This window comes from Danio rerio, chromosome 1 (assembly GCF_052040795.2).
Source record: "Danio rerio strain M-AB ecotype USA chromosome 1, GRCz13ab, whole genome shotgun sequence".
NCBI classification, from domain to species: Eukaryota; Metazoa; Chordata; class Actinopteri; order Cypriniformes; family Danionidae; genus Danio; species Danio rerio.
Window position 1 is genome coordinate 33,801,438 of NC_141021.1, and position 16,895 is coordinate 33,818,332.

General features: G+C 33.4%; 1 protein-coding gene across 2 annotated transcripts; it reads left to right on the forward strand.

The window, feature by feature from the left end:
* The first annotated feature begins 1,928 nt into the window (after positions 1 to 1,928).
* eef1a1b (eukaryotic translation elongation factor 1 alpha 1b) lies at positions 1,929 to 16,012 on the forward strand. 2 transcript variants are annotated; one of them, XR_015475445.1, is made up of 8 exons: positions 1,929 to 2,035; positions 3,436 to 3,608; positions 6,786 to 6,965; positions 7,049 to 7,345; positions 8,162 to 8,312; positions 8,665 to 8,921; positions 11,981 to 13,630; positions 14,095 to 16,012. XR_015475445.1 is itself a non-coding variant. In NM_001017795.3 (8 exon segments), coding segments are annotated over 7 exon segments (1,389 nt in total). In that variant the 5' UTR covers positions 1,933 to 2,035; positions 3,436 to 3,464; the 3' UTR covers positions 15,374 to 16,012.
* Positions 16,013 to 16,895: the final 883 nt, after the last annotated feature.

Consider the following 16,895-nt stretch of genomic DNA (forward strand, 5'->3'; position numbering starts at 1 on the left):
GTATAACTCACTCCAAAATAAATTAAAAAAAGTCATCATTTGCTTGCTCTTTCTGATGAACATACAGGAAGATATAACAATAAGCGTGAAGAAAAACTTCCATTGTTCTCCATAGTATTTTTTGCTCTATACTTCCGATGTCAATGGTTGTTTTTTATCCAATATTCTTCAGAATGTGTTCAAGAGAAGAAAGAAATTCATACAAGTTTAGAACTACTTGAGTTTGAGAAAATGTTGAGGATTTTTTTGTGGTAAACTATCCCATTAATAAAGCAAACTTTACAGTCTGGTAGAAGTAAGATTTACTTATTTTGACCAAACACAAAGTGAGAGTGACATGGATGTTGGTGTTTTTCTTCCCTCTTAGAGAGATGATCTTGTCAGTTGGAGAGTTCCAGCATAGTAAGTGATGCTTTTGTCATATGATGTGATGTTTAAATACAATCTGGATTGTGTTTAATGTCTAGTCTCTGTTGTAGTTTATGTGTCAACCGGTACCATATAATGTGTCAAGATAAAGTTGACTTCAGTCTTTTGACTGTTGCTGGGAAATTATGTAAAAACCATTTAGGCTATAGTGTTTACTGATATTGTCTTTTAAAAATGCTTTTGCCTACATAGAAAATATATTCAATCCAAGGGAAGTTTATTTTAGAACGTTTCAAGTATCTTCTAATCAAGAAGATCTAAATGTTGTGAAATATTTTTTTAGCATCATTTAGTGTGTCAGATAATTATGTATAAATCAAATAACATTATTCTGAACACATTTTATTATAAATTGATTATGTCAAAAAAGTCTTGGCAAACTATAATTATTTGACTTTTTATTTTTTTATAAAGTAAGTAAACTGGTTGCTTTGAAATTAAGCAAATTTATTTTATGCATATTTATAAAATGAAGTCAACTTAACTGTTCCAAGTCATTTACAGACAATTGCTTTTAAACATTGTAATAAATGGGTAAAACAGTTTGAAGGATAGTAACAAAGTACCACAAGATTTATAATTAAAAATTTCCTTTTGGGGTTGCAATGTGGATCATAAACAGACATTTTTTTGGTATATAAAGTACATTGAATCAATTTCATTTTGGTAGGTTCACATAATGTAGGTTCACATAATGTAGATAATGTATCATTAAAATAAAGTAAAAAAAAAAATAAAAAAATATATATATGTATATATATATATATATATATATATATATATATATATATATATATATATATATATATATATATATATATATATATATATATATACTTCTAGAAGAATAATTAAAATAATTTATGCAAATTAGCATTATCAATTTAAAGAAAAAAATCAAACCTTAAGTTCCATCTGTAATTTCCTTCGAATATATTCAGTTATTTCATGTTAAAAATTATGAAAATAACATATTATTTGCAATAAAAGTAAAATTACTGAATCAAGACACAGGAGCCTGAGAATAATGCTAAGAAGAACATTTCAGATAGCACTTAGAGGTTTTTGCATTTAAACTCTTCAAAAAGATTATTTTGATCCTTAAAACCCCTTTATAATATTTGACTCATATAAAATAAATTTAAACATTCCATAATAATAAATAATGAATAGAACTTACAGTAAGGTGATACAATTAATATCTGCAGGGGGCAACAGCTAAAAATTAGGCTAACTCTGACTTATTTACAGATAACTAATGAGCATTATTTCTAAAATAAAATAAAACAAAATAAAATAAAATAAAATAAAATAAAATAACAGGAAACAGAAAATCTGGAAAAAAAAACTCCCCTCATGCAAAACCTATTAAGCATCAAAAAGTCAAATAGGCTCTTTTGTTATGGTTACCTATTTTGTTCATCCTATATTCCCATAAAGCCTACCCACATTTGTTATTTTACATCTCCCTCTAGTGGGTAAATCTAAAACACGCTTTTATAACACGGCGACATCAGCGGCACCTAGGCAGCAGAGTCATCTGATACAACAGACAAACATCGCGACTCACTCCTGCGTCCCCGGACTACGGGCAGCTCTCTTCAAGGTTGGACACCTGAAAAACACAACGTCTCGTTTTCTATTTACGATATCGCTTTACAATGACTTGCTGGTGGGGATAAGCGGTCGGGAGATTTATTTGGCTATTAACGAATGCATGATGAGCGGTATTTGTGTTTTATTTGCAGAAAGGACATACAGTAATAGCTACAAAAACAGGGCGCTGATGCAAATAATATTGACTGTTATGGAACGTTAATGTTATTTTATTCCCTTGCGTTTTAGCAAGCAGACAGTCATCATTTTTTATCAGGCCACACACATGGTGTGGAGGGCTTTTCATACTGTACATGCATGCCGTTATTACATAACCCTGTCATATTTGTTAATCTTAATATGCATATCGGATTCTTTGGGATTATTATTGAAATTGTGTACACATGAGAATTAAAAGAGAGCTGAAATCAAATATGTTTTCGTTTTATTTAGATCAGGCTATATTAGACTAGTCAAGTTTTGCCGCATACGGCTGGTGGCCATTACTGCTACATAGTAACCCAGACAACAGTAGAAAAAAGACGTGAAGCATTCAAGGATACTGTGACTTTAGCTCATGTATCAGCCGGATAAAATTAGTCACTTCAATAGTGGCCTAGTGTGATTTCAAATTTAATTTCAAGTTTATTGTTAATTTGTGCCAAACAATACAGATTTTTAATACTTTTTACTAGATTCCTTTCAATGACAAAAGAGTCAATTATATAACCACCGTCATAAACTACATCTACAACAGCATAATGTAACAGATTTACTGTCTAATGTTATGAGTGAGCATCATGTAAGTTGACATATGACTTATATTAATATTACTTAAACATGTTACATATTAATATGACGTAAACAAAGTTGAGAAAATAACAAGTAAAAGCAATTAAAGGAATAATCCTAACTCAATGGGGTTTGGGTAACACTGTAGTTTATCAGTTCCAGTTATATTAGATTAAAGTATTAAATAGAGGCTTATTTCCTGCATATTATTGATATACGTGTTTATTTGTTCTTACAAAGTAGATTTTCTGCATTGTCATATTCTCCATCCCTAATCACCAAAACCTACCAAACCTAACCTTAGTTACTATTAATAAGTAAGCTTATTGTGCTAAAAGTCATAGGTAATGGTTTGTAAATAGTGAGAATTGTAGATAAGTGGCTGGAGTTTGTGTTCTCTGCGGATTTTTAGAGATTTTAATTGGTATAATCTGATATTCTGTTCTTAGAACATTCTCTTTTTTGTGTTCAATAGAAGAAAGAAACTCATAAAGGCTTGTAACAAATGGAGTGATGATCTATTTCTTTAACTGGTGGTCGCAGTACATCTGACCGCAATTAGACCATAAATAACTTATTTGGATGATGAATTATTTAGTCTCCTTTTTCCTTTTGCAGGCTGGCTGTAACTCAATGAGAGCGCAGCGATGGGCAAGGAGAAGCTCCATATCAACATTGTGGTCATTGGCCATGTGGATTCAGGAAAGTCCACCACCACTGGCCACCTCATTTACAAGTGTGGAGGCATCGACAAGAGGACCATTGAAAAGTTTGAGAAGGAAGCTGCAGAGGTATAGCTGATTGATGTAGTGTTATTAATACAATTATTTAAACAGACTCAGTGTGTGAAATATGACTTACTTCCACAATATTTAAAAAAAAGAGTGCTGAAGTACTGAATATCAGGGTGAGTCATACAGTAGATGTAAGCATTTCCCATTGTAGGTAATTTTATAAAAATAATTTAATAATTTACAGGTATAGATTTTCCCAAAATAAATGTCTATTGAAATCAAGTTGGGTATACAAGTTTATATACAGTTGCAGTCAAAGTGATTATCCCTCCAGTCATTTTTCTTTTTTTTTTTTCAAATAATTCCAAAATATTTTATAACAGAGCAAAGAATTTTTCACAGTATTTCCTATAATAATGTTTCTTCTGGAGAAAGTCTTATGTGTTTGATTTCAGCTATAATAAAATAAGTTTTATTTTTTGACTGTCTACAGAACAAACCATTGTTATACAATGACTTGTCTAATTACCCCTTACTTGCCTATTTAACCCAATTAGGCTAGTTAGGCCTTTAAAATACAATTTAAGCTGAATACTAGTCTCTTTAAAAATATCTAGTGATGTATTATTTACTGCCATCATGGCAAAAAAATAATTCAGTTATTAGAAATGATATATTAAAACTATTATGTTTAGAAATGTGTTGAAAAAAGTTAAATGTTCTGTTCGTTCATTAAATAGAAATTGGGAAAAAATATACTTATATGTATATTTATGTATATTTACATAGTTGAAGTCAGAATTATTAGACCCCCTAAATTATTAACGGAGAGATTTTTTCAATTCATTGCTAAACATAAAATTTTAATAACTCATTTCTAATAACTGATTTATTTATCTTTGCCATGATGACAGCACATAATATTTTACTAGATCTTTTTCAAGACACTTATACAGCTTAAAGTGACATTTAAAGGCTTAACAAGGTTAATTAGATAACTAGGCAGGTTAGGGTAATTAGCCAAGTTATTGTATAACAGTGGCTTGTTCTGAAAACAGTCAGAAAAAAGAGCTTAAAGGGGCTTATAGTTTTGACCTTAAAATTGTAAAATAAAAAATAAAAACTGCTTTTATTCTAGACGAAAAAAAAGAATTTCTCTAGAAGAAAAAATATTATCAGATTTACTGTGAACATTTCTTTGCTCTGTTAAATATTTAAATAACAAAAACTGACTTCAACACATCTGTATATATATAACATTGACTCAACTTAAACTGTAAGACAACTTGCTGCACAGTTTTTTTGAGTAGAACCATTTCAACTGCAGTATTTGGGTTAAAAGTTAAGTCAACTAAAAAAAATGTTGTGCAGCAAGTTGCCTTACAATTTTAAATTGAGTCAACATTTTATCTTTTTACAGTGTACACCACTGCTGCTGTATGCAAATAGTACCCCAGCTAACCATTTAGTTCTGAAAATGTTGACGTAATGTTCCCATTTAGTTACATAACTGGATTTTTGTAAATGTGTTTAGAATATACAAAGCATCCTGTTTTTTAGACTATACACATGTTTTTGTTTTATGATAATGTTATTTAAAACATTTTTTATAATGTTTTAATCTCATCCAGTGCTGGGGAAAGTTACTTTTGAAAGTATTGCATTACAATATGGAGTTTCTCCCAAAAAAAAGTAACTAGTTACTAGTTACTTTTTATGGTGAAGTATGCTTTTTGATACTGTTGAGTTATACTTTTGCATTAGTTTTTATTACCTGGCTGAGGCTTCTTTTTTTTAGAACTGGTTTGTGGTCTGCAATTAACAACGCAAGGTGTAACCTACAGTATACACCTATATTTACCTTTTAAAAAAAAACAATATAATATTTAGGATGTTATCATGACGCCACGGCTATACATGCCAAACATACAATCTGTGACTGAAAGTTTAAAGCAATGTGTTCGCTACTTTTGTACTATTTCTCTCAAGCAAAATCACTGTCCTTTGAGACAATCCCCTTTTCCTTTTTCTACAATGCTTTCAAAATAATGAACACATTCTTTCATTAACTGTGTGATTCATTGTGACTACTTTCACAATTAATTTTTACAAGCTAATTAAATAAACGAAGTAAATTTAATTACATTTTTAAAAAAGTAACTCAAATATTATTACTTTTTTTAAGTAATGCCTTACTTTACTTGTTACTCAGAAAAGTAATATTATTATGTAACTTTCCATTACTTGTAATGCGTTACCCTCAACACTGCTCTTATCGCATATTAATGTTCTCTGAAGGTTTTTAAAACATCATTAGAGCATTCCATGCCCAATATATTAATGTTCTAAGAACGTTTTCCTATCAACACTGCAAGAATGTTTCAAAAAAAATGTTTTCAAAAATGTTTACATTTATATATATATATATATATATATATATATATATATATATATATATATATATATATATATATATATATATATATATATATGTAAAAAAATATGTATATATATTTCTGGACACTCAAAGCGCTTTACACATTTTTTGGAGAAATCTCCTCATCTACCACCAGTGTGGTAGCACTGCGGCAGCATCCACCAGAATGACATGACGGCAGCCATATTGCGCCTGACTGCACACCACACACCAGCTGATTGGTGGTGAGGAAACAGAGTGATGAGGCGATTATAGTACGGGCATGGTTAGGAGGTTATGAAGGACAGAGGCCAGTAGCCAAATTTGTCCAGGATGTCGTCGTTAAACCACTACTCTTTTTTTATTGATTTTCAGGACCTCGGTTAAACATCTCATCTAAAAAATTTTGTTCACTGCGCAGTATAGAGTTTCCATCAATATACTGGGACGTTAGGAACCAGACAGACCACAGGTTAAACACCCTCTGCTAGTTTTACTAACATAATTTCTGGCAGCAATCTAGCTTCCCATTCAGGTACTGATCGGGCCCAGCCCTGCTTTGCTTCAGTAGGTGACCATGTGAGAGCTCTATGCTTGCTGTTGGCTATTGTTGTTTACGTTTTGCAGCAAATAAATCTCAAATATTTCACATTTGGCGGATACTATTTAATAATGCTAGAATGCTCTTTCGCTAATTAAATTAGTAAACTGAAAATTACTTCTGCAAAATGCAATATAAAGTGTGACAGGTCAGCCTTTTAAGAAATGTGTTTATAGAGTTTTTTCTTTAACAAATATATTTTCTTCTCATTTGATAGATGGGAAAAGGCTCCTTTAAGTATGCTTGGGTCCTTGACAAACTGAAAGCTGAGAGAGAGCGAGGCATCACCATCGATATCTCCCTGTGGAAGTTTGAGACAAGCAAATACTACGTCACCATCATTGATGCACCAGGACACAGAGACTTCATTAAGAACATGATCACTGGCACCTCACAGGTTTTTATACTACCACAAACCAATGTCTTTCCCCTTACACTATTTTAATAATCTTATACATTTCATTCCTCTTGTTGATACAGGCAGACTGTGCTGTGTTGATTGTAGCGGCTGGTGTTGGTGAATTTGAGGCTGGTATCTCAAAGAACGGGCAAACACGTGAACATGCCTTGCTGGCGTACACTCTCGGTGTTAAACAATTGATCGTGGGCGTTAACAAGATGGACTCTACAGAACCCAATTACAGCCAGAAGCGCTATGAGGAGATTGTGAAGGAAGTCAGCACGTATATCAAGAAAATTGGCTACAACCCTGATACTGTGGCATTTGTTCCCATCTCTGGATGGAATGGGGATAACATGCTGGAGGCCAGCCCAAACGTTAGTGTTTTATTAGCTATGTTATCAACAGATTCAGTATTTTTAGATATCACTTTATAGACATTTTGGCTCTTTACAAACCAAACTCTGATTTATTAGATGCATACTGTTTAAAGAGGGAAAACATTATGTCAGTCAGTGTTTGCTATACATTTTGTAAATACCCTAGCACTGAATAATTTGTGATTTTATAAATCTTTTACAAAAGAAGACTTTTGTGACCACAAAAATGTGTGACCTGTATTTATCAATTATACAGTAAAATTGTAATATATTACAATTAAATAAAAGTTAATAATGTATTCTTTATACGTATTGATTTCCATTATTGTTTTATATATTTAAAATATGTTGTATTATTACTATTAATAAACTGAATGTTTGGCAGCTATAGCATTAATCCAATCTTTGACATTGCATCCCATTTCTGTTTTATCAGAAATATTTTATATTCTACAACAATCTGGTAAACATTGGTTAAAATTGTGCTATATTTTTGTATTCAGATTATTGTTTATAAACTGTAATCTTTTGAAATCCGTAGTGGAGCTAAATGTGAATAGAACATTCAAAAGAGTTTCAAGGAAAAGATTTCCATTTAACCATTAAAAATGTCTTTACTATGACTTTTTGATCAACTAAATGTATCTTTGCTAAATAAAAGAAATAATGTCTTTTAATAAAAGAATATCTTTGAAAAAGAAATTTACTGACCCCAAACTTTTTAAAAGGTTGAACATGTGAGTCCTAATATGTTCTTGATGTTCAAAACCTTCCAATCTCTTACTTTAACCTGCTATTATAATATGTCTCTAGATGACATGGTTCAAGGGCTGGAAGATCACCCGAAAGGATGGAAGTTCCTCTGGGACGACTCTGTTGGAGGCTCTAGATGCCATTCAGCCTCCAACCCGCCCCACTGACAAACCCCTCCGACTCCCATTGCAGGACGTCTACAAGATTGGAGGTACAGTAAGATGGCTATTAATACTTTGTTTAGATGTGTGACCATATTATTCATTCATTTTAAGTTGTCTATGCATTAATTAGATAACTTAATATACTCCACCTTTATGTATGCTGATCTCAAAATATTTTAGGAGATAAAATAACTGGCTTTCTAGTTGTTGGTTTGCGACTGGAAGGGCATCTGCTGTGTAAAACACATGCTGTATAAGTTGGTGGTTCATTCCACTCTGGTGACCCTTGATTAATAAAGGGACTAAGCTGAAAAGAAAATGAATGAATGAAAATAACTGACATTGCAGATAAACTCAGACAATTCCTATTTGAACTTTGTCTTTTCTGTCACTGTTTAGGAATTGGTACAGTGCCTGTGGGGCGTGTTGAGACAGGAATTCTGAAACCTGGCCTGGTTGTGACATTTGCCCCTGTGAATGTAACCACTGAGGTGAAATCTGTTGAGATGCACCATGAGGCTCTTTCTGAAGCTCTTCCCGGCGACAATGTGGGATTTAATGTGAAGAATGTCTCAGTCAAAGATATTAGACGTGGAAATGTTGCTGGTGACAGCAAGAACGATCCTCCACAAGAGGCAGCGAGTTTCACTGCTCAGGTAACCATGTAGGCCTTGATCACACCAAATGCAGTTTATGTATTGACAGGTGCCTTTTTTGGATACAATACCATACGAAAAAACTTTATTGTCAGACACACACACACACACAAAAAAAAAAAAAAAATATTTTGCATGACTGATGTACAAATTACTTTTTAAATTTCACTTCATTAAAACTTGGTACTTTAATTGTATAAATTCATAATTCTACACATGACTAGGGTTCGAAATGATGTTCCTTGCATTGTGAGGTTCTTGTAATATGAACGGTCATATAATTTCTCAATTTTTCTTCGCTTCGAACAGATTTTAATCTGGTTCATCAACTTTGTTTTTAGACTCACAGACAGACTCATCTACCATACAGATTTACAATACTGCAGAACACTCATAAGTACAGACATAAAAAAAAGTTCAAGAATCTTTTTTGATGCAGGATCTAAGACATTGCAAAAATCTTGTTACACACTATCAATATAATCTTTCTATGAAAACTTGTCTGTTACTACACCCAAATACTTATATTTGTCCACCTGTCAGACGTTATATTATTTTTTATATTATATTACATCAGACATTGTGGACCTAAACACAATTTCCTCTGTTTTCTTGAATGGATACTATCGGCTGCCTTGCATTTTAACCGCCTGCTGCATCTAGAATTTTTGCTGTCTTGCACTGTGTGCCTGCAGCTGAAAAAAGTCAACTCTGAGTGTAAAAAGTGAGCTATGTCAGTTTCATCCTTTTCATTCTCAAATCAAATGAAAGCAGAGGCAGGGTTTCGATTGAGGTAACGGCAGTGTTTGTGTTGTCAAGATGACTACAGAGACTTTTAAAGGTGGAGGAGAGACTAGTGGTCGATGTTTTGTGTTATCCGAAGCTGATTGATCTCACAAATTGTGAATGTCACAATAATAAATATTACACATCGATATCAACAGCAACGTTCTCACACACAATACACAGCCGACTCAGTCGTTGCCCAACCACAAAAAAGCACACCGCACTTTAACACACTTTGCACTTTCTTCTTGTCAAAAAAAAGGCAGCGTGGTCCGCCTCACATTCTCAGATTGGCCCCTAACTTACACCAAAGGCTTCTTTGTTTCTAAAAATGTGAGACACAATGCTTTGGAATAGTTTGAAAAAATCTGCTTTAATTGAGTCTATTCTATCCCTTGCTTTGGGGGCATTGCTTGGAAGTCACTTCCAGGTCATTAGGTTGAACTATCATGGTACGTATGCATCGTTTAGGAAAAGAACGATGTAGTGACGAGTGTTTGCCAAAACGCATAGTTTCTCTGTCACAGATCCATCGCTTGAACCATCTTAGTTATAATTATAATATAATTATAATTATATTGTTTTACACAAACACGCATTTAAAATAAAATCCAATATTAGGTTTGCTAAAAACATGTACTCGCTTTTCATATTAACCAAATTATTTATTACATATAGAATTTCCTTTACAAATATTATTGAGAATATGACATATCCTATTCTATAACAAATCACTTACAAAAGCTAACACGTATTCTAATATCATATATAAATCATATGAATAAATAAATAATGAGGCTATTTATTATAAAATTAAATGTATTATTTATTATATTAGGAAATGAAAAAATCCTAATTTAATAATAATATTAATAATACTAATGATGATCTTGAGGATGATGATGATGATGATGATGATGATGATAATTGTTATTTTTTTGTTATTATGTATTAGAAATAAAAAAATCATAATTTAATAATAATATTAATAATATTAACGATGATGATGATGATGATGATGATGGTTATTATTATTGTTACTACTATTATTATTATTATTATTATTAAGTAGGGTATTGTTTATTTATTTTTTTTATAAAAGTCTACTTTTACAATTTCACACTTGTAAACCACAGCAGAAAGTTCTAACCAGCAGGCCCATGTCATATACAGTACAGATACTTAATAAATAACCCACTATAAATTAAAAGAATTAACGGATGCTTTTTTGTTTTCACAAGCTTTGGTAACATAAATTCCGCTTTTAAATAATAAGTCACCTTTGTTCAAAGTTGCATCCATGTTTTTTAAAGTGCACTGCGAAGGGAACACAATTGTAAACATGAAGATTGCTTAAACTGAACTGTAAAAATAGTTTGAAAGCAAATTACACCTAAGGGAGCTGACCTTAATGTTTTTTTTTATTTTTAATAATTCCAACTTTTCATGTTAGAATGTTCTAAATTAATAGGGCATAGGGGGGATAACTGGCAATAAAACACAGCCAGGAACTATGCTTATAATGACAGCTCCAGAGCTGTAGTTGCGAGTGCTCAAGTTTGCGATGCAGTTTGCGAATGTTAGTTGGAGCGCCGGATTTGGTAAATGCCAAATCAACAAACTATGCTTGTAAAGACGAAACTTGCGACCTTAGTTGGCTGACGATGGTTTTGGGAAATGCACCCCAGAACATCAGTAGCTGTAGATCTCATCCTTTGTCTGTGGAGTTTAACCTACTCCCTTCGGATCGAAGGTTACAGATGCGTTTTACTAGGACAAAACATTACAGGAATAGCTTTGTATGATTCAGTTGTTTGTATCAAATGCCAAACTTTGCTGTTAAACGAATCTACTTATGGGTACCAATAAAGTCAACTGAAGTGAACTGAAAATAATGGGCCATAAAGCACAAGGGTATTTGGACACAGACACTGAATCAATGTAAACAAACACTTGCATTGATTGTCTTACATCCGAGTGCTTCTGATTGGTCTACTGCTTTGCAACTGACAGTGATGTGCAACTTCACTGTAAAAGCTAAGTGGCGATTATGTGTGTGGGGACTTCAAAAGACATAAGCATAGTGGTAACAAATGTCCATCAAGCATGTATTTACATTAGAAAAACAATAGAAAAGTAGCACACTGAAAAGGAAAAATACATTGTCAAAATACACTTATCAGGATCTAATATTTACATCAGATGAATGTATATGCATGTAATGGTCTAACAGATGCTGGTGTTTTTAAATATCTCCTCTCTGCGCTGGTCAGGTGATTATTCTGAACCATCCTGGTCAGATCAGTGCTGGTTATGCCCCTGTGCTGGACTGCCACACAGCTCACATTGCCTGTAAGTTTGCTGAGTTGAAGGAGAAGATTGACCGTCGCTCTGGGAAGAAGCTGGAAGACAATCCCAAGTCCCTGAAGTCTGGGGATGCTGCTATTGTAGACATGATACCAGGCAAACCCATGTGTGTGGAGAGTTTCTCTGAATATCCTCCTCTTGGTGAGCGTCATCTTCATCTATAGTCAAAGCTATAGATTTCTTTTGTGTGTTTATTATTAATTACTTTACTTTAGAAAAGCGCATGTTGTGACATTTTGCAAACAACTGACGCATGATTTAGGACATTTTATGCTGTGGTGATAGTATGATGGCTGAGAGAACACAAATGCGCCGCAAGTTATATACTATTTTGTAAGATAGCACTGTATAGTCTTTATTGTATACAGGATATACAGTGCATCCAGAAAGTATTCATAGTGCTTCACTTTTTCCACATTTTTTTATGTTACAGCTTTATTCCAAAATGGATTAAATTAATTTATTTCCTCAAAATTCTACACACAATACTCCATAATGACAATGTGAAAAAAGATTTTTTGAAATTGTTGCAAATTTATTCAAAATAAAAAACCTGAAAAATCACATGTACATAAGTATTCACAGCCTTTGCTCAATACTTTGTTGATGCACCTTTGGCAGCAATTACAGCCTTAAGTCTTTTCAAATATAATGCCACAAGCTTGACACACCTGTCTTTGGGAGTATTTGCCCATTCCTCTTTGCAGTACCTCAGGTTGGATGGGAAACAGCCATTTTCAGATCTCTCCAGAGATGTTCAATAGGATTTAGGTCTGGGCTCTGGCTGTGCCACTCAAGGACATTCACCGAGTTGTTGTGAAGCCACTCCATTGATATTTTGGTGGCGTGCTGTGGGTCACTGTCCTGCTGGAAAATGAACCATTGTCCCTGGCTGAGGTCAAGAGCTCTCTGAAGCAGGTTTTAATTCAGGATGTCTCTGTACATTGCTGCATTCATCTTTCCCTCTATCCTGACTAGTCTTCCAGTTTCTGCTACTGAAAAACATCCCCACAGCATGATGCTGCCACCACCATGCTTCACTGCAGGGATGGTATTAGCCTAGTGATGAGCGGTGCCTGGTTTTCTCCAAACGTAACGCCTGGCATTCACTCCAAAGATTTAAATTTTAGTCTCATCAGACCAAAGAATTTTGTTTCTTATCGTCTTCAGTTTTTCAGATGCCTTTTGACAAATTCCAATATTAAAAAGTTGCTTTTGTCTGGCCACTCTACTATATAGGCCTAATTGGTGGATTGTTGCACAGATGGTTATCCTTCTGTAAGGTTCTCTTCTCTCCACAGAAGAAAGCTGGAGCTCAGACAGAGTGACTATCAGGTTATTGATCACTTCCCTGGCTGTGGCTCCCACAATCACTCAGCTTAGATGGCCAACCAGCTCTAGAAAGTGTCCTGCAGGTTTCAAACATCTCTAACTTACGGATGATGGAGGCCACTGTGCTCAATAGAACTTTTAGAGCAGCAGAATTTTTTCTGTAACCTTCCCCAGCCTTGTGTCTCAAGAAAATCCTGTCTCGGAGGTCTACTGACAATTCCTTTGTCTTCATGCTTGATTTGGGCTTTGACACGCACTGTCAACCCTGTGACCTTATATAGACAGGTGTATGCCTTTTTAAATCATGTCCAATCAACTGAATTTACCACAGGTGAACTCTAATTAAGCTGCTGAAACATCTCAAGAATGAACAGTGGAAACAGAATGTACCTGAGCTCAATTTAGAGCTTCACGGCAAAGAATGTGAATACACATGTACATGTGATTTTTCAGGAGTTTTTTCTTAAATACATTTGCAACAATTAAAAAAAAATATATATTTTTTTCACATTGTCATTATGGGGTATTGTGTGTAAAAGTTTGAGGAAATCAATTAATTTAATTTGTTTTGGAATAAGGCTGTAACAAAAAAAAATGTGGAAAAGGTGAAGTGCAATGAACATATATAAACTATATAATATAGTTGTATATTAAACTGTGGGGTATTGTAGTATAATATATTCTATAGTAACATTTACAGTATTGTTTTTTTTTTTTTTTTTTTTTTACTATAGTTGTAATCATCACAACTATAGAATAACCACAACAATGTTCAAGTACTTTATTATGATTCAAACACATAGTACGTTGTATTTATTAGAAATTACTATAGTATTTTTTATGTGGCATGTTTGTTCAGGTCTATATTATTAACAATACTAAGAAATACAGCATATGATTTTTAACATTAACTAAGAGTACACAAAATGCTATTTTTAAAGTATTTTTCATTAATTTATGGTGTTACAGTGTTATGGAATGCATTAATGAGGGAAAAACATTATTATGGCAGCATGCAATTTGACTTTCTACCAAAGTGATAACACTAGAAGGGGTGTTTATAAGTCATTAAACCTTTGTAATCATGACATCACACATGTCATGAATGTGGACTAGATTGTATTCATACTTATAACTGAGAAAATGAAACATAACTACAGTTGTTATGACATTTTAAATGCAAAGATGGCATTGTTTGTTATGACAACATGAAATAAATACGTCACAACCATTTTTGTCTTTGTTATGACAACTTGACATTACCAAGACAACAAAACTTGTCATAAATCTGTCATAAACATGATTTGTTATAAAGCCATTTTTAATATTTTATGAATTTTATAACACCACCATTATTTTTTTTTTTTGGCCTAAAGCTAAATGTGACATTAAAATGTCAGTAAATTTTAATAACGCTCTTAAAAATTATTTGACAAAGTAATGACATTTTAAAGGAGATATTTTAATGACAAATACAGTTTGTTCCACTGAAAGCGTGATCAGAAAGTATTCATGTCACAATTATAATGCCTCATGACAATCATGTTTATGGCAGATTTATGACAAGTTATGTTGTCTTGGTAATGTCAAGTTGTCATGACAAAGATGAACAGCGTATGTGATGTATTTGTTTATGCCAGGTTGTCATGGACAAACAATAACAAACGGTCATCTTTGTATTTAAAATGACATACCTGAGCAAATGACATTTAATAAGAGTTGTCATAAGCATGCATAAAATCTCATTCACATTAATGACGTGTCTTATGAACAGCCCTTTAAGTAACGTGTTATAAACAAGGACAACTAAGCTGTTTTTTTCTGATGTTCTTAATTTCCCAGGTCGTTTTGCAGTGCGTGACATGCGCCAAACCGTCGCAGTGGGTGTCATTAAGGGGGTTGAGAAGAAGACCTCGACGTCTGGCAAAGTCACTAAATCTGCCCAAAAGGCCCAGAAGAACAAATGAATGTTGTGCTGGGCTGCAAACACTTGGGTCAGCCACACCATCCCTCCTCTTTTCAACTCCATAAATAAAGCTCGGTTAATTATCACAATGCATCGCAAAAGCAGAAGAAGGAAAAATCTAATTTGCACCTGCTTGACAATGATTTTGTTAGTGAAAATATTGTTTAATCGTATGTTCTCTTTGAATTGTAAGTCTTCGTTGTGCTATTTGTTCTGTTGTTAAACTGTTATAAGCACTTTAAGCAGATCTGCCTCTTGTGGGAGTGTGGAATTAGCATTGTTTATCTGTATTCCCAGCTTGTATGCAATCGCTAAACCCTACTACTAAAATTGCTTGTGTGATCTTGCTAGCAATAGTAGCGAACTGTTCCAGCTTCCAGTCTAGTAGGTTTGAGATTTTATGTTAGTTTGTTCTGATTTGATGTCTCGTAATATAGCTTTAGAGTTTTACTCATTGTCTTTTTCCTGTTAGCATGAAGCTAAAGTTGCTAGCGCACTTTACCGTCTACCCGGACAGCGCACTAATCAAGCATGAGCTATCTTGTTTGCACTTGCACTCATGTACTTTAAAGAGAATATGATTCTCTGTTATCTAATGTATATCTGATCATAAGCAACAATAAAATACATTAAACTGTGACGTCTACTTATAAATTACTAAAGAGGTAAATACCATCATTTTCATTCAATAAACATAGGTTCTTGTGTTTAGGTCAGATATTTGACAAATCCAGTGCCTGTGCACATTCCACCTAAATTAGTAAATTGTTATTAAAAATTATATAAATATAGCTGCAAGCAGCAATTATCAGGGGCCAAGCAGTCCAGTGGCCACATTATAAGCAAGCATGGCAACAAGCTACACAGCAACTGGAAAATTCTGTAACTTTTTGGCAGCATGGTCTGAGCCAAATTTGGTGGAAATTGGGCTAACAATCTATAGAAAGTTCAAAACAACAGACTTTTAAACTAATTCAAGATAAGGGACAGGAAGTCAATAAATTGTTCTCTGTATGATCCAAGGAATCTACAAGACCAGTCTCATGACAATAGACAAAACTATTCAAAAGTCATTTGATAAATTTTATATGATTTCTATTGATTGAATGTACTGTAATTATTAGTCAGTTTTACCCAGAAGGTGGTTCAAAGTGATGTAGTTTGGTCAATGTCAAGTCTAGATCACACACTTTATAGCCTATTTGTTTTCAATACTTCAACCCATTGCAGTGATTCAGCCTGTAATGTCATCTGGCAGCATTACATCAAGTTTGGGCATATGCTAAATGACAACAGTTTTGTCAATCGACATGAATTCCATAACTTTTGGTCCAAGTGGTCTGAAGATGATTAGAGTAAAATATGGTGAAGATTGGACCAACGGTCTAGGAGAAGTAAAGAAAGAATTGTTTTGAACAAAATCAAGATGGTGGAGTAAAATTTTGGCAGATTATGGCAGACATATCTTTGTTGTTGGCATGACTCAAGGAATAATTTAAGACCAATGTCATCAAAATAAACAT